General features: G+C 39.1%; 1 protein-coding gene across 1 annotated transcript; it reads left to right on the forward strand.

Moving 5' to 3' along the window:
- The first annotated feature begins 7,495 nt into the window (after positions 1-7,495).
- Positions 7,496-16,372, forward strand: LOC134611700 (acidic leucine-rich nuclear phosphoprotein 32 family member B-like). Its single transcript, XM_063455863.1, has 7 exons — positions 7,496-7,682; positions 12,105-12,254; positions 12,698-12,820; positions 13,534-13,711; positions 14,206-14,312; positions 14,831-14,876; positions 14,993-16,372. The coding sequence occupies exons 1-7, from the start codon at positions 7,629-7,631 to the stop codon at positions 15,073-15,075; spliced, it is 741 nt and encodes a 246-aa protein (XP_063311933.1). The 5' UTR covers positions 7,496-7,628; the 3' UTR covers positions 15,076-16,372.
- Positions 16,373-17,633: the final 1,261 nt, after the last annotated feature.

Genomic DNA, 17,633 nt, shown 5'->3' on the forward strand with positions numbered 1-17,633 from the left:
GAGCATGGGTGCCAAAAAGCAAGATACCCACATGTTGTAGAACTGCAACTTCCATGATGCATTGTCCTTCTAAAGCACTCTAAAGGCATGCAAAGCATCATGGGAGTTGTACTTCTACAACATCTGGGGATCTACCTTTTGGGCAAGTTGAAAGATCCCAATATGTAATAAAGGGATTCTATAGTGCCAAGAAAACAAACCCGTTTTCCTGGCACCATAGAATCCTGCAGTGCCCCCCTCAGCGGTGCTGAAAGGGTTTAAACCCCTTCAGTTACTTACCCTCGGCGCTGGATCAGGCTCCACCCACGCTCCTCCCCCGCTGATGTAATTATTATATCATATAGAATTTTTTTTTACTTTTATGTCATATTATGCTGAGCCTCCGGAAAATGACAAGGAATAAGACATTAATATCTGTTCTTATCGATTTGTGTTGTGTAAATCCTACAAGTTTTGTTTAGTTTCATTAACATATGTAAGTCTTCAAGGACATTTTAACATACAAATGGCAAAGATGAAATTGCAAGTAAAGAAGAATATATGTATTGCATTGCAGAGCGTTTCAAACACTGTAACCGAAACAGGGAAAATTACCACTTTTTGGAGGCCCAAAGAAAATTGGTCTCTTATATTGTAGGCATATAATCTGTTCTCACTAGTCTGTCCCTTATTGCTCTACCCTTCCTATAAACCATCAAGGGCATTTCTTTAACCTCTTAAGGACACATGACATGTGTGACATGTCATGATTCCCTTTTATTCCAGAAGTTTGGTCCTTAAGGGGTTAAATCCATTAATGCGAGGATGTGAATCTCTAACCATATGCCAATGTTTCGTAAAGATGGAGGTGACCCACCATATACAGAGACAACAGGCCGTCTAAATTATTTCCCTCAGAGTGCTCTCTTAATCCTGTAGGATTGGCTTCTGGGTAGAGCTTGGGGTGTGTACTGTCAAATCTCAGAGTATTTTTATCTGAGGTATTACAATAGAGCTCAAATAACCACTGATTATCTTTAATAAAGATCAAAATATCCACAAAGGCCAACCTTTCTAAGTCAATTATTTTTATTTTTTGGGGGCTAGGAGCAACTCTAGAGGCTTGAATGGGCCCTCCTACACAGTGAACATGTTATCTATGAATCTATTATATTCACGTATTTTATCCCCTGTTTGTTTTTCTGTTGGAATCTATGTATCTATACCAGTGTGTTAAACATTTTTTTAAAGGAACACTATAGTCACCTAAACAACTTTAGCTTAATGAAGCAGTTCTGGTGTGTAGATCATGCCTAAGATTTCACTGCTAAATCACTTTGTTTCTGTTTATAAAGCACTTGCCACACCTTGTCTGGCTCTGATTGACAGAGCCTGCATAAAATAAAAACTGGTTTTACTTTCAAGCAGATGTAATGTTACCTTAAACAATTTTATCTCTTGCTCTGTAAATTGAACTTTTATAACATACAGGGGGCTCTTGCAGGATCTAGCAAGCTTAGCAGGTGATAATAAAATCTAAATTAAACAGAATGTGCAATAAAGGAAGCTTAACCCCTTAAGGACCAAACTTCTGGAATAAAATGGAATCATGACATGTCACACATGTCATGTGTCCTTAAGGGGTTAAAGGACCACTATAGGCACCCAGACCACTTCAGCTCAATGAAGTGGTCTGGGTGCCAGGTCCCTCTAGTTTTAACCCTGCAGATGAAAACATAGCAGTTTCAGAGAAACTGCTATGTTTCACTGAGGGTTAATCCAGCCTCAAGTGGCTGTCTCACTGACAGCCACTAGAGGCCACTTCCCTGATTCTCACTGTGAAAATCACAGTGAGAAGACGCTGGACGTCCATAGGAAAGCATTGAGTAATGGTTTGAATGCCGCGCATGCGCATTCGAAGCTGACGTCGGCAGGGGGAGGAGAGGTCACCGGCGCTGGAGAAAGGTAAGTGGCTAAAGGGGTTTTAACCCCTTCAGCCCAGCAGGAGGGGGGGCCCTGAGGGTGGGGGGAACTAATGACCGTATACAAACTCGTTTTCCTGGCACTATAGTGGTCCTTTAAACATTAGATGTCTATTTACAGGAAGAGAGACAGAGAGAGTGTGTGTGTGTGTTTTTTTTTTTACCAGCATTGACATGACTATTCTTATATATATGGGCAGCACATCCATGCCCTATTATGTTCCCCCTAATCTGCATGTAAAACATGTACCTAAACTTATAATAATTTTTATATAACACCATGTTCAATAAATCACAATTGTATTTATTTATTTTTTGCAAATCATTAATATCCAACGCCTGTAAGAGCTCAGTTATAACTCATATTCCTTCCTCATTACAAATTTAGCAAATTGAGGTATACAGATTTATAACATCAAAAGTGACAAATAGTTTCACTACATAGTTCTAATTGTATTAAAAAAAAATGTTGGAAATCAATCCAGAAAGACCAACAATGGGGAAAGTACTAAGTCAATCCCAGCCACTATAGGTTAGTAAAAAATTTAGTTTGGAGTGGTCCTTTAAAAGACCACTCTGGTCACCATAATAACGTCATGGAAATAAAGTTGTTTTGGTTGTTTTGGTGCAAGGAGGTCTCTCTGCACTTTCTTACCTGAAGGGGTTAAACCGTTCTCTAACCGTTTAACCCCAACAGTTACCTCCAGTGCCAGATCTCCAGTTTCCCCAGAGGCATTTGGCTTTGGAAATAGACAGGGATGCCGTTGATTGGCTAGAAACGTAATCTGATGTTCTAAGCTAAGCAGTAGCCCTCATTCATAAAATCTAAAATGCTTATGGAATAATGTGTCTGGATGATATGTCACACTGTGTGTTTGGTGGTGTGTTTATGTCTGGGCCGGGGCTGCTTATGGTATTGCATGTGAGAGGCTGCCTGTGAGATTGTGTGCATGCATGTGGATTGTCAGTGGTGTTGTGTTTGTGGGCTTTTTGAATTATTTGTATAAAGGGGAGACTATGTCAGCAGCTCTGTGTATATGTAGTAGTGTTGGTGGCTTCCCTGGGGTCCAGTGGGGACTTGGCTGGCCAGGTACAGGTGAAGGGCAGGAGCTGCGATAGTTACTGTGGGTTGCTCTACTCCAATGCAGATTCCTGTTTACAAGTTTGGTAAGGAAGTGATCTGCAGCAAGTGTTGCAATGCATAAATTGAGGATTTTCCCTGACCACCTGCAATCACCGCACGGGTTACCGCTTCATATATCTGAAGGCCCACTGAGACTTATGTTAGGCCAGAGCCTGTTTTGATCTGGCAGCCTTGCGTGCCATGCAAAGGCACCTTGCGTGCCATAGGTTTCTGAAACCTGGCCTAATGCAAGCATCTCAAACTCTGGTCCCCATATTTGTGTATTGCATCAAAAGTGCAATTTCCTCTTCTTAGCAGTTCTACATTTAAACACTATCCGCTGCTCCCGGTGGATGCCCATAACGTGTGTTTCACAGAGCTTGCTCACAGCTCCTCAGCAAATGCTTTCTTCCCAGTTGAAGTTACCATTGGTGAATTATTTTAACTTATTGCACAATATAGATTTTTATTGTTTTTATATATTCTGATATATAGTACAACCTATATTTGTACAGGTACTGCAATATAAATAACAATTGTACATAGGTGCTTTTTAAAACACCATTCTACATATGAATTGGCTCAAAACACCCAAATCCTTCTATTCAATTAAAATTACATCAAAGCAGGGGGTGTTTGTCACACATAACCTGCTTGTCAACCCGCCCAGGAATTAAGTGAAATAACAGCAAATGCTTTCAATGGGGGGGAGAGAGAGACAGAGTGTAAAAAATTAAGCTACTAAGCGATTTCCATATTTTGCAATGACTGAAAATGTATTCCTTAAACTTTCATATAGGATTTTCTCTTCATGGGAGGTAGTATTGTCTAAGCTACAAAGACCTATTAAAATATTGGCAATTAGAATATTGGAGGACGTGATTTTTAATATGGGGGGGTTACAACTTGTTTCTTCAAGGAGATATATAACCGACAATAAGGTTATATATCCCCCCCCCCCCCCCCAGTAGAAGGAACACATGCCTGAAAGGCTGAACTTGATGGACTTCTGTCTTTTTAGAGTCTGTATTACTATGTAATATCCATTTGCTGTGTTCCAGTGTGACTTTGTGCTGAATAGAATTTCCCCTGCTGAGTTGTTGTCTGTCTTTGGTATTACCCCCCATTCCAGGAGCCTGACTGTCTGGTCAAGTGTACCTGTATTTTAAATCCCTTTCAAAGCTTTTCTGAAACGTTTCCTGGAGCCTATTGTAGAGAGGTGAGAGTCTGTTCCCTTCAATGCTCAAAATGCATGAATTAAAAAAATATAAACTTAAAGGGAAACTTTGGTGTAAAAATGACCCCCTTTTTTTATTAATGCATTTTATAAAAGCATGCATTAAAAATAAAATTAAATACCTCATATCAAACATTCCCTTGCAATTTACATATGATGTTTAGTGAATCTCACTGAAACTCCAGGACCCCTACCTCTTCAGGAAGATACCCTTACCCCAGGAGCAGTTTTACTCCTGACGTCGAATGAATGAAACTGTTTGCAAACTGGTGGTGGCCACCTGTATGGCTGCTCTCAATTTGCACAAAAACCCAGTAAACTGGGATATGTGTACTGTTTGAGAGCGGCACAGTGTGTGCTCTCCTGTGCAGAGAGGGAGAGAGCTCAGTCCAAGTTGTGCATGTGCGGTCTTCACTCTAAGCTTGCACAAAATGAACACAGGCATATTGGATGCCATATCCCAGTATGATTGATTACGAACTCTCGGAGCACTGTGCTCTATACATCATAATTATAACAATTATATCAAGTTGTGATGGTGCTTAGTGTGTCTGTTTAAAAATATTGCTTTGTCTGACCATAAAACATTCATTAAGTATTGGGAACATTTTCTGCAAAAGCTGAAGTTGTTCATAAAAAGATGGCTACACAAAATACACGATTTTAATGACATTTTTATAGATTTCTTGCACACCGTTTATACAATAAACATATCAAGGATTTGCATCGTTTACTACCATGTATCACTTTTTAAAAAATATATATATTTTTTTTATCTGTGTCTGCCTGATATACTTTTCACGTGCTGTCCATCAACATGAAGAATTGATAATTATCAAGAAAAACATAAGCACGATCCAAAGTGGCCTAGCACACTTACTGCAGGGTCAAAGTGCTATTTCTGTTTCTATTTAGGCCTTTGCCTACATTGTGCATTCGTTTGTGTGAGCTCATTAACAAGTTAAAAATAAAGGTCATGAAAATGACTGATTATCTACATGTATGGTTATGTAGTGCATTTTCTTTTACAGGTTTGTATCATTTCAGCTTTTAGTTTGCATAAACAGTGTGTGTGTGCGTGTGTGTATATATGTGTATATATATATATGTTAATTAAATATTGGTCGACTTGGAGTTTATTCACTCCAGTGAAGCGTACTAAAATTAAAAACTGACCTGCAAAATTGAGTTAAATTACTTTTTTTGGAAAAATCCCCCCAGTCCGCTATCTTCACAGCTTGACTGTTTCTGCCTAAATTTCAGTTTAATTTTCCATTAAGTTTGTAGTATGTGCCTTACCAAGTTAAAAATGTGCTTACAGGTATACAAATATAAAAAGGCCTAGAAAATACTTTTGGAAGGTATTTGGATAAGCTAAATTTGTTTTTATATCCCTTTCCCCCCCCCCTACATTTTGGTAAATCAAGCTAATTTTCCAGGAAGGGGTTTTCAAGTTCTAACCTGGGCTGTAGATGGTCATATTGGTGTAGACTTGCAGGACTGCTCTGCTGTTTTAACAGTCCTGTACATGTTGCTGGTCATTATATACATATATACTTAGGAATAATAAAAATGCTTACATTTTCTATGAAAATTAAATATCAATGTCCCTTTAGTAAGACCTGATACTTAGATAGGCAGTTAAACATACAGGTTTTTTTTTGTTTTTTTTTTTACCCCTCTCCACCTCCCTTTTCAAAGCATTCTAACCTCCAAACATGCTATCAATACCCATGTGTTCCTTAGATATGTTGATTTGTTAGGGGGAAGGGTTAGAGGCTTGTATTTACCTTATATATGTTGATTAGTGGCTAGGGGGGAGGGTTAGTTGCTTGTTTACTTCATTAGCATACGACCAAGGTATGTGTGCAAACCTTACATAGCCATGTCCTCCCCCACTCCCAAAAGGCAAAACTATTATTTGTGGTTGTAAATAATAATAATAAAAAGTATGCAAAAAAGTGTTTCATACCATAGGTAGTTATTGTAAAGTGGATTTATTTTTCATGCTTCTGTAAGCTTTGCAAGTGTTATTTCTCATGTAATGATTTAATAATGTTTCACCAGAAGTTGCTAAAAACAAAATGGCTGTGTCTATCATCTGGACTTTAACGTCAGTATTACTGCTTGTGTAACCACGTACAGATCAATGAATTTAAAAATAATATATCGATGGGTTTCAATCAGTTTGCTATAAAACGTAATAATTTATAGAAAAAATGTAATACATTTTATTAGTGAGTGTATGACCGGGCAACCTTCGTGAAATTAAGAAAAATAAATAAATAATATCAAGCCAACCAACTGGTGGGAATTAACCCCCTTAAGAACCAAACTTCTGGAATAAAAGGGAATCATGACATGTCATGTGTCCTTAAGGGGTTAATCATGAGGAGGACAAATTTGAAAACTAGGGTTGAAGTTTATTAACAATTCAACTATTTGTATCTTGGTTTTAAAAGTCCTTCTTGCATCCCCAACAGTTCACAAATGTATCCACTAATGCCATAAATTAATATTGGAGGTCAATAGAACAAAAATATTATTTATATATATATATATATTTTATTGCTGGGTTACAATTCCCCAATTACAGATTGGGGAATAAAACCACTTTATTTTCCGACCTTGTGCAGCATATATATATTTAAAAGTAGGCAAACACATTGTTATTCAGAAGTGAAAATTACGTTTTTGACAAGTGTCCCTTTATTGAATAACTCTGTATCAACTGGAGAGTGTTAAAACTCGAGGTTTAATTATGTTTTTTAGTTTTGTTTTTTTTTATTGCGAAAGGTAAAAACAAAACTATTGTTTTAAATGTCTGCTTAACTTTTGAAAGCTTTTTTTTTTTTTTTTTTTTTAAAGTCAACTCCTACTACCCAAAGCCATTCGGTTCTAATGCTCTTCATTTTGGTAATCGTGAGCCTAATTTGTGCCAGAGAGCCATTCCTTTGATAAAAATTAAAAAAAAAAATCTTTTTTTTTAATATTGACCTAATTTCCTTGTTGCATATTGCTGAACTGGTGAATAGGTGCATCATGCGTGCATACCGCATGGCTACTCAGCAGCAGCATGCACGCACGGCGCTGTGTGCAGCCTGGGCCGACTGCAGTTCCAAGGACTGAGCAGCAGAGGGCAGTAGCACGCTCGCGCTTTCCCTTTGCCCCCACCCCGTAACCAAACCCCTCCTTTGTGTCTTTGGCGCCGTTCCCTATATAAAGAGAAACGAAGAAACCCCTCAATTATATCTTCAATTTAGAACTGTTCGGACCCCTGTATTTATCCCCTCAAACTTTCCCCATCATGGAAATAGCAAAGAGACTCACCCTGGAGCTCAGAAACAGGAATGCCAGTGAGGTAAGTGCACGTTTTTAAATTGTGACCCCCACTAGTCCTGGCTTGTGTTTAGATCGCGGTTCCTATTCGCCTACATGTGATGAGTAAAGCGCCGAATGTGCAGCTGTGCGGGCACACCGGGGCCGTTTAAAGCACCCCCAGCACGTGTTTGGCTTTATATGGCCAGCTGCTGGGCCAGGATGGAGCGAGCTCGGGCTAGCACTCATGGCTCCGAGGAAGGTGTGTGTGGCCATTATACTTTCCAAAACACGTGGCTGTCGCCTTAACTCTGGCTTGGAGGCCCCCCTTCAACTTTCTATTCTTAACGCTCATAGGAGCCATTTCTCAACATTCCATGTTTATCCCACTTGTTTCCTCAGAATTCCATGTAGAATCTATATTTTTGTTGTTGTATACTTTAAGTCTTTTTATGGGTTGTTGTTTGAGACTTCGTGGTCTTAAAATCACCCGCTTGTATGAGAGGGGAATAAATACTAAAAACACCACCAAAACCCGGTAATTATCACTAAAAATAAAACAAGGACCATGGGCACATTTTATTTGGTGTAACATTGAGCTTTAGGGACACTTTATGGCTTTTTCGCCGTTTTCCCGCCTTCGCCCCTATTTACTCTGTGGTGGTTTGTTGCTGTGGTAGAATCAGTCAGGTACAGAGGATTTATTCACTAAACTCCGAATTGTAGTCCATTGAAATGAGTGGCGAAATCCAGGCTAAGAATAGCAGGGCTGTGACTCGCTGAGTTGGAGGGAATTTTTGCAGATCTTCCATTTTTGCCTCGGTTCTGCCATCCGGATATACATTGTCAGTTTGGAAGATCACACGGTGCAGTTTGTGTTTTAGTGAAAATAGTGCTATTTTGTGTTGGATAGCCGTGTATTATAGGGGGGAGGGGGGTCGTCTTACTGTACATTTAGGGATCCTGTAGGACAGTCATCATGCCCTCCATGCTCCCACACTAGTCTGACTGGAACTGTATCCTCTGCTCTCCATTACATAAACTTGATCTTCCTTTTATATCTTGTAGTATTTGAAAGCTTAACTTTTTTTACTTTTTTATTTTTAATCTGGCCCTCACTCGCTCCTCTAAAAGTATAGGTCTACTGTCCCACTTTCTGACTTTTAACCTTTATAACTACAAGTATGGAGGTTGCTTTTTTTTTTTTTTTTTGTGTGTGTTCATTATACGCAATGAGCATCCATTCTGATCACTGTCAGAATGTCCTTAGACGTTAAAAGATGTGGCCAGTTTTTGTTTATTTGTAATTCTTCAGGGTAGACTATGAGAATAGACTTTTGCAGCTTATTTTTTTTTGCAGTCGGTGTTTAAATAGAACACATTGGGTCATATTGAGGATGATTTATTTATTTTTTTTTACTTAAAAAAAAAAAAAAAAATCCCCCCCGTGTTTAAACTTATTTTTGATCACAAAGGATAATTATAAAGCCGCTTTGTTAAATTATTTTATTTTAGCTATAGCACGTTCAGTTAGTGCATTTCCTGTAAGTAGTCCATACAGACTGCTGTTACAATGTATCTGCCATATTACAGGATTCTCTTATTGAATCCATCTCTTCGCGTGCAGCTATGTTAGTGCCTGGGAATCTACTTTCGGTCCCACACACTCTGCTCTCCAGCTGAGGGGAAGGGGGGTGTTTAATCTAGGCCCGGAGGCCTCCACTATATGGCGGCTCCTTGTGGATTTAGTAATTTTGCCTGGTATATCGCGTGTCACTGGATCTCATTGGCACCGCGAAGGTTAATATACTTCGAATCCAATTTTATTTAATCTAGATCCTGCGTGGAAATGTCCCTTCCATTAAATGCACGGTGCTGAGCAAGGAATGTGACCAAGGTAAACATCTGTGACCGTTTCCTGTTGCCAGTCCTTGAGTTCCTGCATTTTATCCCCCCTCTTTAACCGATTTAGCCATGGAGTGAGCAGGCCGCATTGTAGGCCTGACACGCAGAGAAGGAAGTTTCAATACCTCCCTTAACTCCTTGGGGCCTGGCGGGGTGACGCCTGTACATGCTAGCACTGGGAGGAGTCTGCATAATAGAGAGCCTTGTTTTTCTTGTTTTACTGTGTGTGATGGGGGTGGGTGTGGCAGCCATTGCCAGCCCTGCCTGCAGTGTGGGTAGGTGAGGGTTAACTCTTTCTAGAATCCTGGGTTAGTTTCTTCTAGTTCACAGCACACGATGGTCTTGACACACTTTGAAGCAGCAGCAGTGCAACAATGTAAATCCACTGCTGGCTACAATTTTAGAATGTCAAATACTCAAACCCACACGAAGGTTACACAATCCTCTCTGTGTTGTTGTTGTCTTTTGTTTACATGTGAAATAACTTGCTTTTAGATGGCAGGCAGGACAGTTAGCGTTTTTATTTGTGTTTTTTTTTTTTTATGGTAGATATTTCATTTTTATTTTTATATATTTTTTTTTCAATTTTTCTGTTTCCTATATATAATTTGCCCATCCCACTGAGGGCTGGAATCCAGTTAAACTGACCTGACTGCATTGTTACACCCATTTATAAGCCCTGAGAGATCATGCCTGCCTGCATTATGTACTCTAGCTAGTTCTTACAGTTCAGGGGAAGGAGTACATTTCACTATGGGTCTATTCTACAACAGCCTGAAACAGCTTAAACCCTAAATGAGGGTGTCGCAGAGCTGGCTATTTTTTTTGTAGATTTGAAATGAGTGGTTAGAAAAAAATGAGCAATTTTTGCGATCACTCATTTTATGTTTTTATTTTGCTATCCTGTTGACTCCAAACAACCTCATTGAAGAATGTATGCACCTTCCCCCTTATTTAAAATAATAAAAAATAAATCCAGCTCATTCACTAAAACTTCAAAGCTCACAGTTTATAAAAAAAATGTTTTTAAACACTTTACTTTGGATTAAATAATGGAGATTTAGTTACAATATGTGATCATAAATTGCACGATGAGGTACTTTGGTATTGTGGCAGGCTTCTGCAATGTATGATGTACTGGAACTAAATCCCTTTTTTTTCTTTTTTTTCTGTCGGGTGTTTAAAAAAAAAAAAAAAAAAATTTAAACTGAGCTTTGACTTTAGTGAGCGTTTTGGCTTTTGTATGATCTATGTCAGGGGTAGGCAACCTACGGCACTAGTGCCATGCACGGCACTCGAGGTGTCTTTCCACGGCACTCAAGGCTGCTAGAGCCAAACAGGCTCTGGCCTATAAAGAGTCTCAGTGAAACTTCAGATATCTGCTAATACGAAAAGGTGGTGAAGGAAAATCCTCAATGTATGCATTGCAGAACGTAGAGGAAGTGATTTCAGATCAGTTCCTCCCAGCACTTGTGAATGGGAATCCACACTGTAGTAGAGCAGCCTACAGCTGCTGTTGCAGCTCCTGTCCTTGACCTGTACCTGGCCAGCCTGGTCTCCACTGGAACCCAGGGAAGCCACCCACACTGCTAGATATACACAGACCTGCAGAGTAAGCCTCCCCTCATACAAATAATATGAACAGCCCACTCACAAACATACACACAATCCCCACAAACGCAACACCACTAACAATCCACATACATGCACACAATCCCACATGCAGCCTCTCACATGCAATACCCCAAACAGCCCCCACACACTAACAAACACATAATGTGAGACATCCATCCACAAACAATTCCACAAGCAGCCCTCATACACAGCCCACATTCATATGTATCATACACGATACCATAAACTACTAATGAACATATACAATATAATAGCTCATATACGCACAAATACAACGATACAAAGCAATTACAGTAAAAATAACACAAGCAGAATACGGCAGCATACACACCTCAATTTAAAAAAATAGGATCGACACGCTATGGGACATCACAATCCTATATCGGCACAGTGCTGCTAAAAGGTTGCCTACCCCTGATCTATGTAGCTCTAAACCGTAGAGCAGGCTTCCCCAAACTCTGGCCATTCAGATGTTGCTGAACTAGAACTCCCATGATTCTATGAAATAGCCTGAGAATCATGAGAGTTGTAATTCAGCAACCTCTGGAGGGCCGGAGTTTGGGGAAGCCTGCTGTAGAGGGTATAAAGATAAAATTTTAAGCAAGATGGTTGTGATACATAACTTTAACTGCAACTGTGTATCTATGCTTATACTCCCAATTACCAATAAAATAAATAAATAAGTAACTCGCTGTTTTATGCAGTCCTAAATGAGCCTCTTCGATTGTCTACTTATGCAAGAAGTGTGTATGGGGGGGTATTTATTGTTTGTCTTTTTATTTTATTCATATATCTGAGACTGTTGTTTAAGCCAATGTTGTATGCGCTCTAAGAGGTTTGCATTCACATTGATAGATGCAAAGACCAAAAATAACATTTTTTTAAAGTGTGCTTTAAAATGGAATAACTGTGTGTAATCTTGCAGGTGAAGGAGATGGTTTTGGATAACTGCCGGTCAGATGATGGGAAGATTACTGGCCTCACTTCAGAGTTTTCAAACTTGGAGTTCCTCAGCATGATAAACATCAACTTGGTATCTGTTGCAAACCTCCCAAAGCTTCCCAGATTGAAGAAGGTATGGCTATGTCCAAACTTTTGTCCTTGCTACTTATATCTGAAGGACTTTGACTAATTCGTCTTGCATGTTGGTTAGGATAGAAGGGAACAATGTGATGGAGTGTTTTTAGTATCATGGCAACAAGAGATGGTATTCCTGTAAACGGATGGTAGGAAAGAGGGGAAACTTGCCTAGAGAGAGAAAGGTAATAAGCATAGGAGTTATAACCAGATGGGCTGGAAAGTTGTTATGGTAGATACAAATGTAGGGACAATAACATCAGGAAGGAGAGGCTAGTGGTATCAGTCATGTGGACCTGGAGCACTAAATCAGAATTTACAAATACAAGGCCAAACAGCAGATCTGGAATTAGCTAGTTTCTCCCTCCAGTGTTCAACATATGTCGACACTCTATTTAATTTAAACTTTCCTAACTTTTTTGTGTACTTTTTTTTTCTTAGTTGGAGCTCAGTGACAACCGCATCTCAGGAGGACTAGAGATTCTGGCAGAAAAGACTCCAACTCTGACAAACTTAAACCTCAGTGGAAACAAGATTAAAGACATTAACACTCTAGAACCACTTGTGAGTTTTCTTCAAAATAAAATGTATTCCATAAATATATATTGTATGTACGGAAATGGCAAACATTCCTTCTACTATTGCAACTATAGTCACTATCAAATTCATCATACCTTATGTTATTCTGGATCTATTCACTTAAGGAGACTGGCTACTAGTGTAACAAATCTCAAATCTACTGAGAATTGGCTTAACCTGAATACGTGTATATGAACACTGACCGTTTTGAGCCAAATCTTTGCCCTTTTTCAAGTTCATGTGAACTACATGATGCTAATCTCTATGGTCTTGTGGAAGCTTTCATGAACTTTACTTGGGAGCAACTAGTAATTTAGCTCCTCAAACTGGCTGCATGGTCATTGTTTGCCGAAAAAAGATGTGTGTGTGTGTGTGTGTGTGTGTGTATATGTGTATATATATATATATATATATATATATATATATATATATATATATATATATATATATATATATATGTAGGTGTATAATGGGCACCTGTTGGGGTTTAATGGTACTCTGCTTGTCAGAACATATGTAGTGACACTGATGGTGCATGCGGCTTCTTTTTTTTTTTCTAGTTTGTTTCTCTATTTAACAAATTAGCTACTGGGTAAAATGTGATCTCTTGCAACTGTTAACTGGGATTGGCCTGTGCTTGGATGACCACTAAACATGTCTGTCGGTTTTTATATATCTAATTTTTTTTTTATTTACAGAAGAAACTACCTCATCTCACAAGCTTAGACCTATTCAACTGCGAAGTGACAATGTTGAACAACTACAGAGAGAGTGTCTTTGAATTGTTGCCGCAACTTACATTTCTAGATGGTTTTGATGCAGATGACCAGGAAGCACCAGACTCAGATCCTGAAGATCTGGAGGAAAATGGGGAAGGTGAGCATTTTCATAGTGTCCTCTAAACTAGGGCTGCTGACTACGCTGAATCGACACCCTTAATCCGTGGAATAGTCCATAAATAGAAACCTGTTACATTGTCGTCCAGGTTGAAAAACGGAAACTTCAGCCTCTCAATGCTCTGTTTTGTATAATGGTCTAATTGACGAAAAATTAACTTTAATCCATTCCCACTTGGCTAACAAAAGAGATGAGTGTCTCCATGATAGTATGGAGGAGAGTTTACCTTCAAACATTTTTTCATAACTAGGGATATAGGCTTGTAGAAAAGGTTTGATTTTGTAGAAGACTGCAGTAATTGGACTTCTGTGATGAACATTTGTATTGGAATGCAGATTGTGCTAACTTTAAATACTTTATTCATGCTGCCACAGGCATTGCTCCAGTTATTGCTTTGTAAATATGAATGTGGAAATAAAGCACATTTGGCTGAGGTGTGACAACGGCAGTTAACACCATGTTTATTTTTCTAGATGGAGATGAAGAGGAGGATGAGGAGGAAGATGAAGAAGAACTTGAGGAAGAGCTGGAAGATGAAGATGAGCTTGATGATGAAGAGGAAGATGGCGTAGAAGAGGAGGTAAGAAATCTACATATTTAAAGCTTGCAATCACTATCCTGCTCTTCTGCTTTGGCTATTGCCCAAACGAGGCTTTGATGGCAGAAGAGCATTCAATGCATCAATAGCAAGACTTGACGTGGAGGTTGATTCACTAGACCTTGACTTTCAAAACTTTGTGACCTAAATTCTTATCTGGGAAATATTCTCCACCTTGATTTCAGTCACAGCCTGGCTTCTTTTAACCTAAATACTAGTTTGATCTTCCCAATTTGTTTACTTAATCTGTATATATTTTGTCCATTTTCCAGGGGGTGGTGGCTTATGTTGTGTGACCCCAGTTTTACTGTTTGGTGCTTGGGAAATGGCTCGGTGTAAAAGTCACTGGAGCTGTTTAACCCTTCACGTTAAACCGTTGCCATTTTTGCAAAATGGTAATTTACCTTGAAGGGTTAAATTGACAGGACCCACGCCACTTCGTTAGTCATCTTGTTTCTGAAAGCCAGGCCATTTATCTAAATTTTAATTTCCTTCCACAGGAGGATCTTGAAGAGGAAGAAGGAGAGGATGAGGATGAGGAGGAAGGTATGTAGTAGCTATATTACGCATCCTATTGGGTGTGGTGATGGGAATAAAAATGTGAGTGCCATGCTGCCACAAATTCTTGAATTCTTCTAATGTGCGGTTGTCTCTATTCACAGATGCTCCCCAGGGTGAAAAAAGGAAAAGAGATCTGGAAGATGAGGGTGATGAAGAAGAAGAAGATGACGATGATGATGAATAAGGCCCGAACATGCTACTGGATCTTTTTTTATTATATGGACTTTCTGGGCTGGTTACCAGTGCATGTGGTATTGCCAGCTGTCTGGCCACTGCATCCTGTTGTCAGCTGCCCTTTTTCATTTATATATACACTTTGTTTTTGTTTAGATGTCTAGGGATGAGAGAGATGACTTATTTCTGTATTGGTCTGAGTGAGGTGTGTGCTATTTTTTTTTTTTTTTTTTTTTTTTTTTTTTTTCCCTTCAGTTTGCGGCTTTATTTAAAATAATGGCCGTCTGTGGCTATTCACGGAGTCAGATAGTAGGTCATAATATGAAATTTAATTTTCTTTTCATTTTTTTTTTTTCTCTTTTGGTCCTGGAATTTTCTGTGAAAATTCTATGGTTTCTCTAATCTGTGAATGGTTTATGCTGTTTTAAATTGAGTTTGATCCAAAGACCATCTCCCTTCTACTCTCGTGCATTAGACATGTTCTTTTTGGTCATGCCTTAATCTTTTGTCCTGCTGTGTTCATCCCCAGACTCATGTAATTTTGTTTGAGAATAACTTGCGTATGTTGGCAATAAGAGTAATGCTCAGAAAAGAAACTTGAAGATTATTTGTGTTCAACGTTTTAGTTAACAGTTTTTCCGATTGTCTTTCTGTGCTTTTCCTCCCATTGGGATGCTAAACTCTGCTCCACCTTACAAGGAAAGCTTTTGTGGATTTGAGACTTCAAAAGCCAATTCCCAGTTTGTAAACTTCAGGTGCAGTAATTTATGCCAGAAATATATATACATTTTTTAATTTTTTTTTTTTCCCATGGTGTCCTCTTGTAGAATGCTGAACTTTTTGGCTAGAGGGGAAATTTTATAACTGGAAGTTGGTAAGACTGTGTTTTAATCCCACAGTCAACACATGTTTTGGACTGTTCATGCAATCTTAATATTCATTGATTGGCACAATATGTATTTTTTTTGGAGGTCCAAGTAAAAGATAGAGTGACATGTAGTTCATAAGGACGGGAAGGCTTGTCATAGTTCTGGTATATGAATCCTAACACAATATTGGCATTGCACAAATGGGGTTACTGCATCCCAGTCACTGTATAGAAATTGTTTTATGATTCCACCTGAGCTACTCGTATTTCAGCAGGCCTAGTGACATTCCTCTGCTGCCTTTGACAAATTGACAATACTATTTGACAATAGAAAACAAATTTAAGAGCTGTAGTTATTCATGTTTAGGGTTTAATACTTCTGTTGCAATTTTGAGTTAAGGCAATGTCCCATAAGAATATTAAAAACAAAACAAACCTACCTATAGGTCGTTTTTATTTGGCTGTACAAACACACAGGTTATATAGTACTCAAATATTACTGTCCCTTCCATTTGTTTGGAGAGGAGTCAAGATTTTCACATTGTTGCACACAACTGTTGTGTGCATTTGGGCCCTAAATCTAAAACATGTTTCAAAGGACAGGGAACTTTTTTTTGGTCTTTTTCTCTTGCCTGTCAATTAAATTTTTTTTTTTTTTTTTTAAATATATTTTATTGCAGAATTTGGAATACGCATTTTTAAAAAAATAAATAAAAATTAAATCTAACGTTTAAATATTTTCTGAAGCTGTAATCAAAGATGCTGATGGGCAGGCCTGCACTGGCCATCAGGCAAGTGGCTGGTGGGCTGTAATGGCCAAGGCAGAGGCCAACCAGGGAGATCAAATGATCTTCCTGGCCGGCCCATTCAAATCTGATGCTGAGTGAGCACAGCACAAACATGCAACAAAGTCCTTTGATGGGCTGGGGAGGAGATTAGAGATCTCTCTGTGGCCCATTGCACAGACGACAGGGAGCGGCAGATCTCACCTCCTGCGGGGGCTGGCCAGGTGCTCTGCTCCCGCGAGCTTCGGTTACTGAGTGTTGCCGTGGGTTACCATGGCAACACTCTCAGTAAAGCCTGAGCTCCTCACAAGCCGCAGCCCTATAGTGCTCACTCATCTCACTTGATCACCATGATATCTCCCTCCCTTGGCCAAAGGTAACAAATGAAGGGGTTTTTAGTATTCACTTTAGCGTAATACATATATGATGATATTATGAATTGTACATATATTTAATATTCAACCCTGAAGCCCCCTTCCTCTAAACAATGCAAGCTCTACACACAAACTAAAGCTCCCTATACAAATACACCAGCCTGTGTACATACAAACTAATGCCTCCCATAGATAAATGCATACATTTGCTTTCTCTTCACAACCACTAGACCAAAAGACAATCGCTACAGCCACTAGACACACACTATAGTTGCTAACCACACATAGTATATTACAAACAGACTGCTTTACACACAGTACACAACAACCAACTGAATGCACACACATAGTCACCAGCAAATGCACTGCAATAGTGTGATTCAATTTGTTTGTGCTGTGTAAAACACAGGGCATTGTTTCCATGCAAGTGCTCTTCAGCATGAGATGCCCTGGAGGGACAGCAAACTAAAATGTTCATGGCCTCTCTGTCCCCGCCCCCTCATACTGGGCTGCATTGCCTCTAACTGCCCGGGCTGAATTT

The sequence above is a fragment of the Pelobates fuscus genome, chromosome 5, assembly GCF_036172605.1.
Source record: "Pelobates fuscus isolate aPelFus1 chromosome 5, aPelFus1.pri, whole genome shotgun sequence".
NCBI classification, from domain to species: domain Eukaryota; kingdom Metazoa; phylum Chordata; class Amphibia; order Anura; family Pelobatidae; genus Pelobates; species Pelobates fuscus.

What these genes read in the sequence shown, in the direction of transcription:
- LOC134611700 (XM_063455863.1), top strand. Translation starts at nt 7,629, where the DNA reads ATGGAAATAGCAAAGAGACTCACCCTGGAGCTCAGAAACAGGAATGCC. An exon ending in TCTGGAGGAAAATGGGGAAG is followed by an intron (nt 13,712 to 14,205) that starts GTGAGCATTTTC and finishes TTATTTTTCTAG; the next exon opens with ATGGAGATGAAGAGGAGGAT. An exon ending in GGATGAGGATGAGGAGGAAG is followed by an intron (nt 14,877 to 14,992) that starts GTATGTAGTAGC and finishes CTCTATTCACAG; the next exon opens with ATGCTCCCCAGGGTGAAAAA.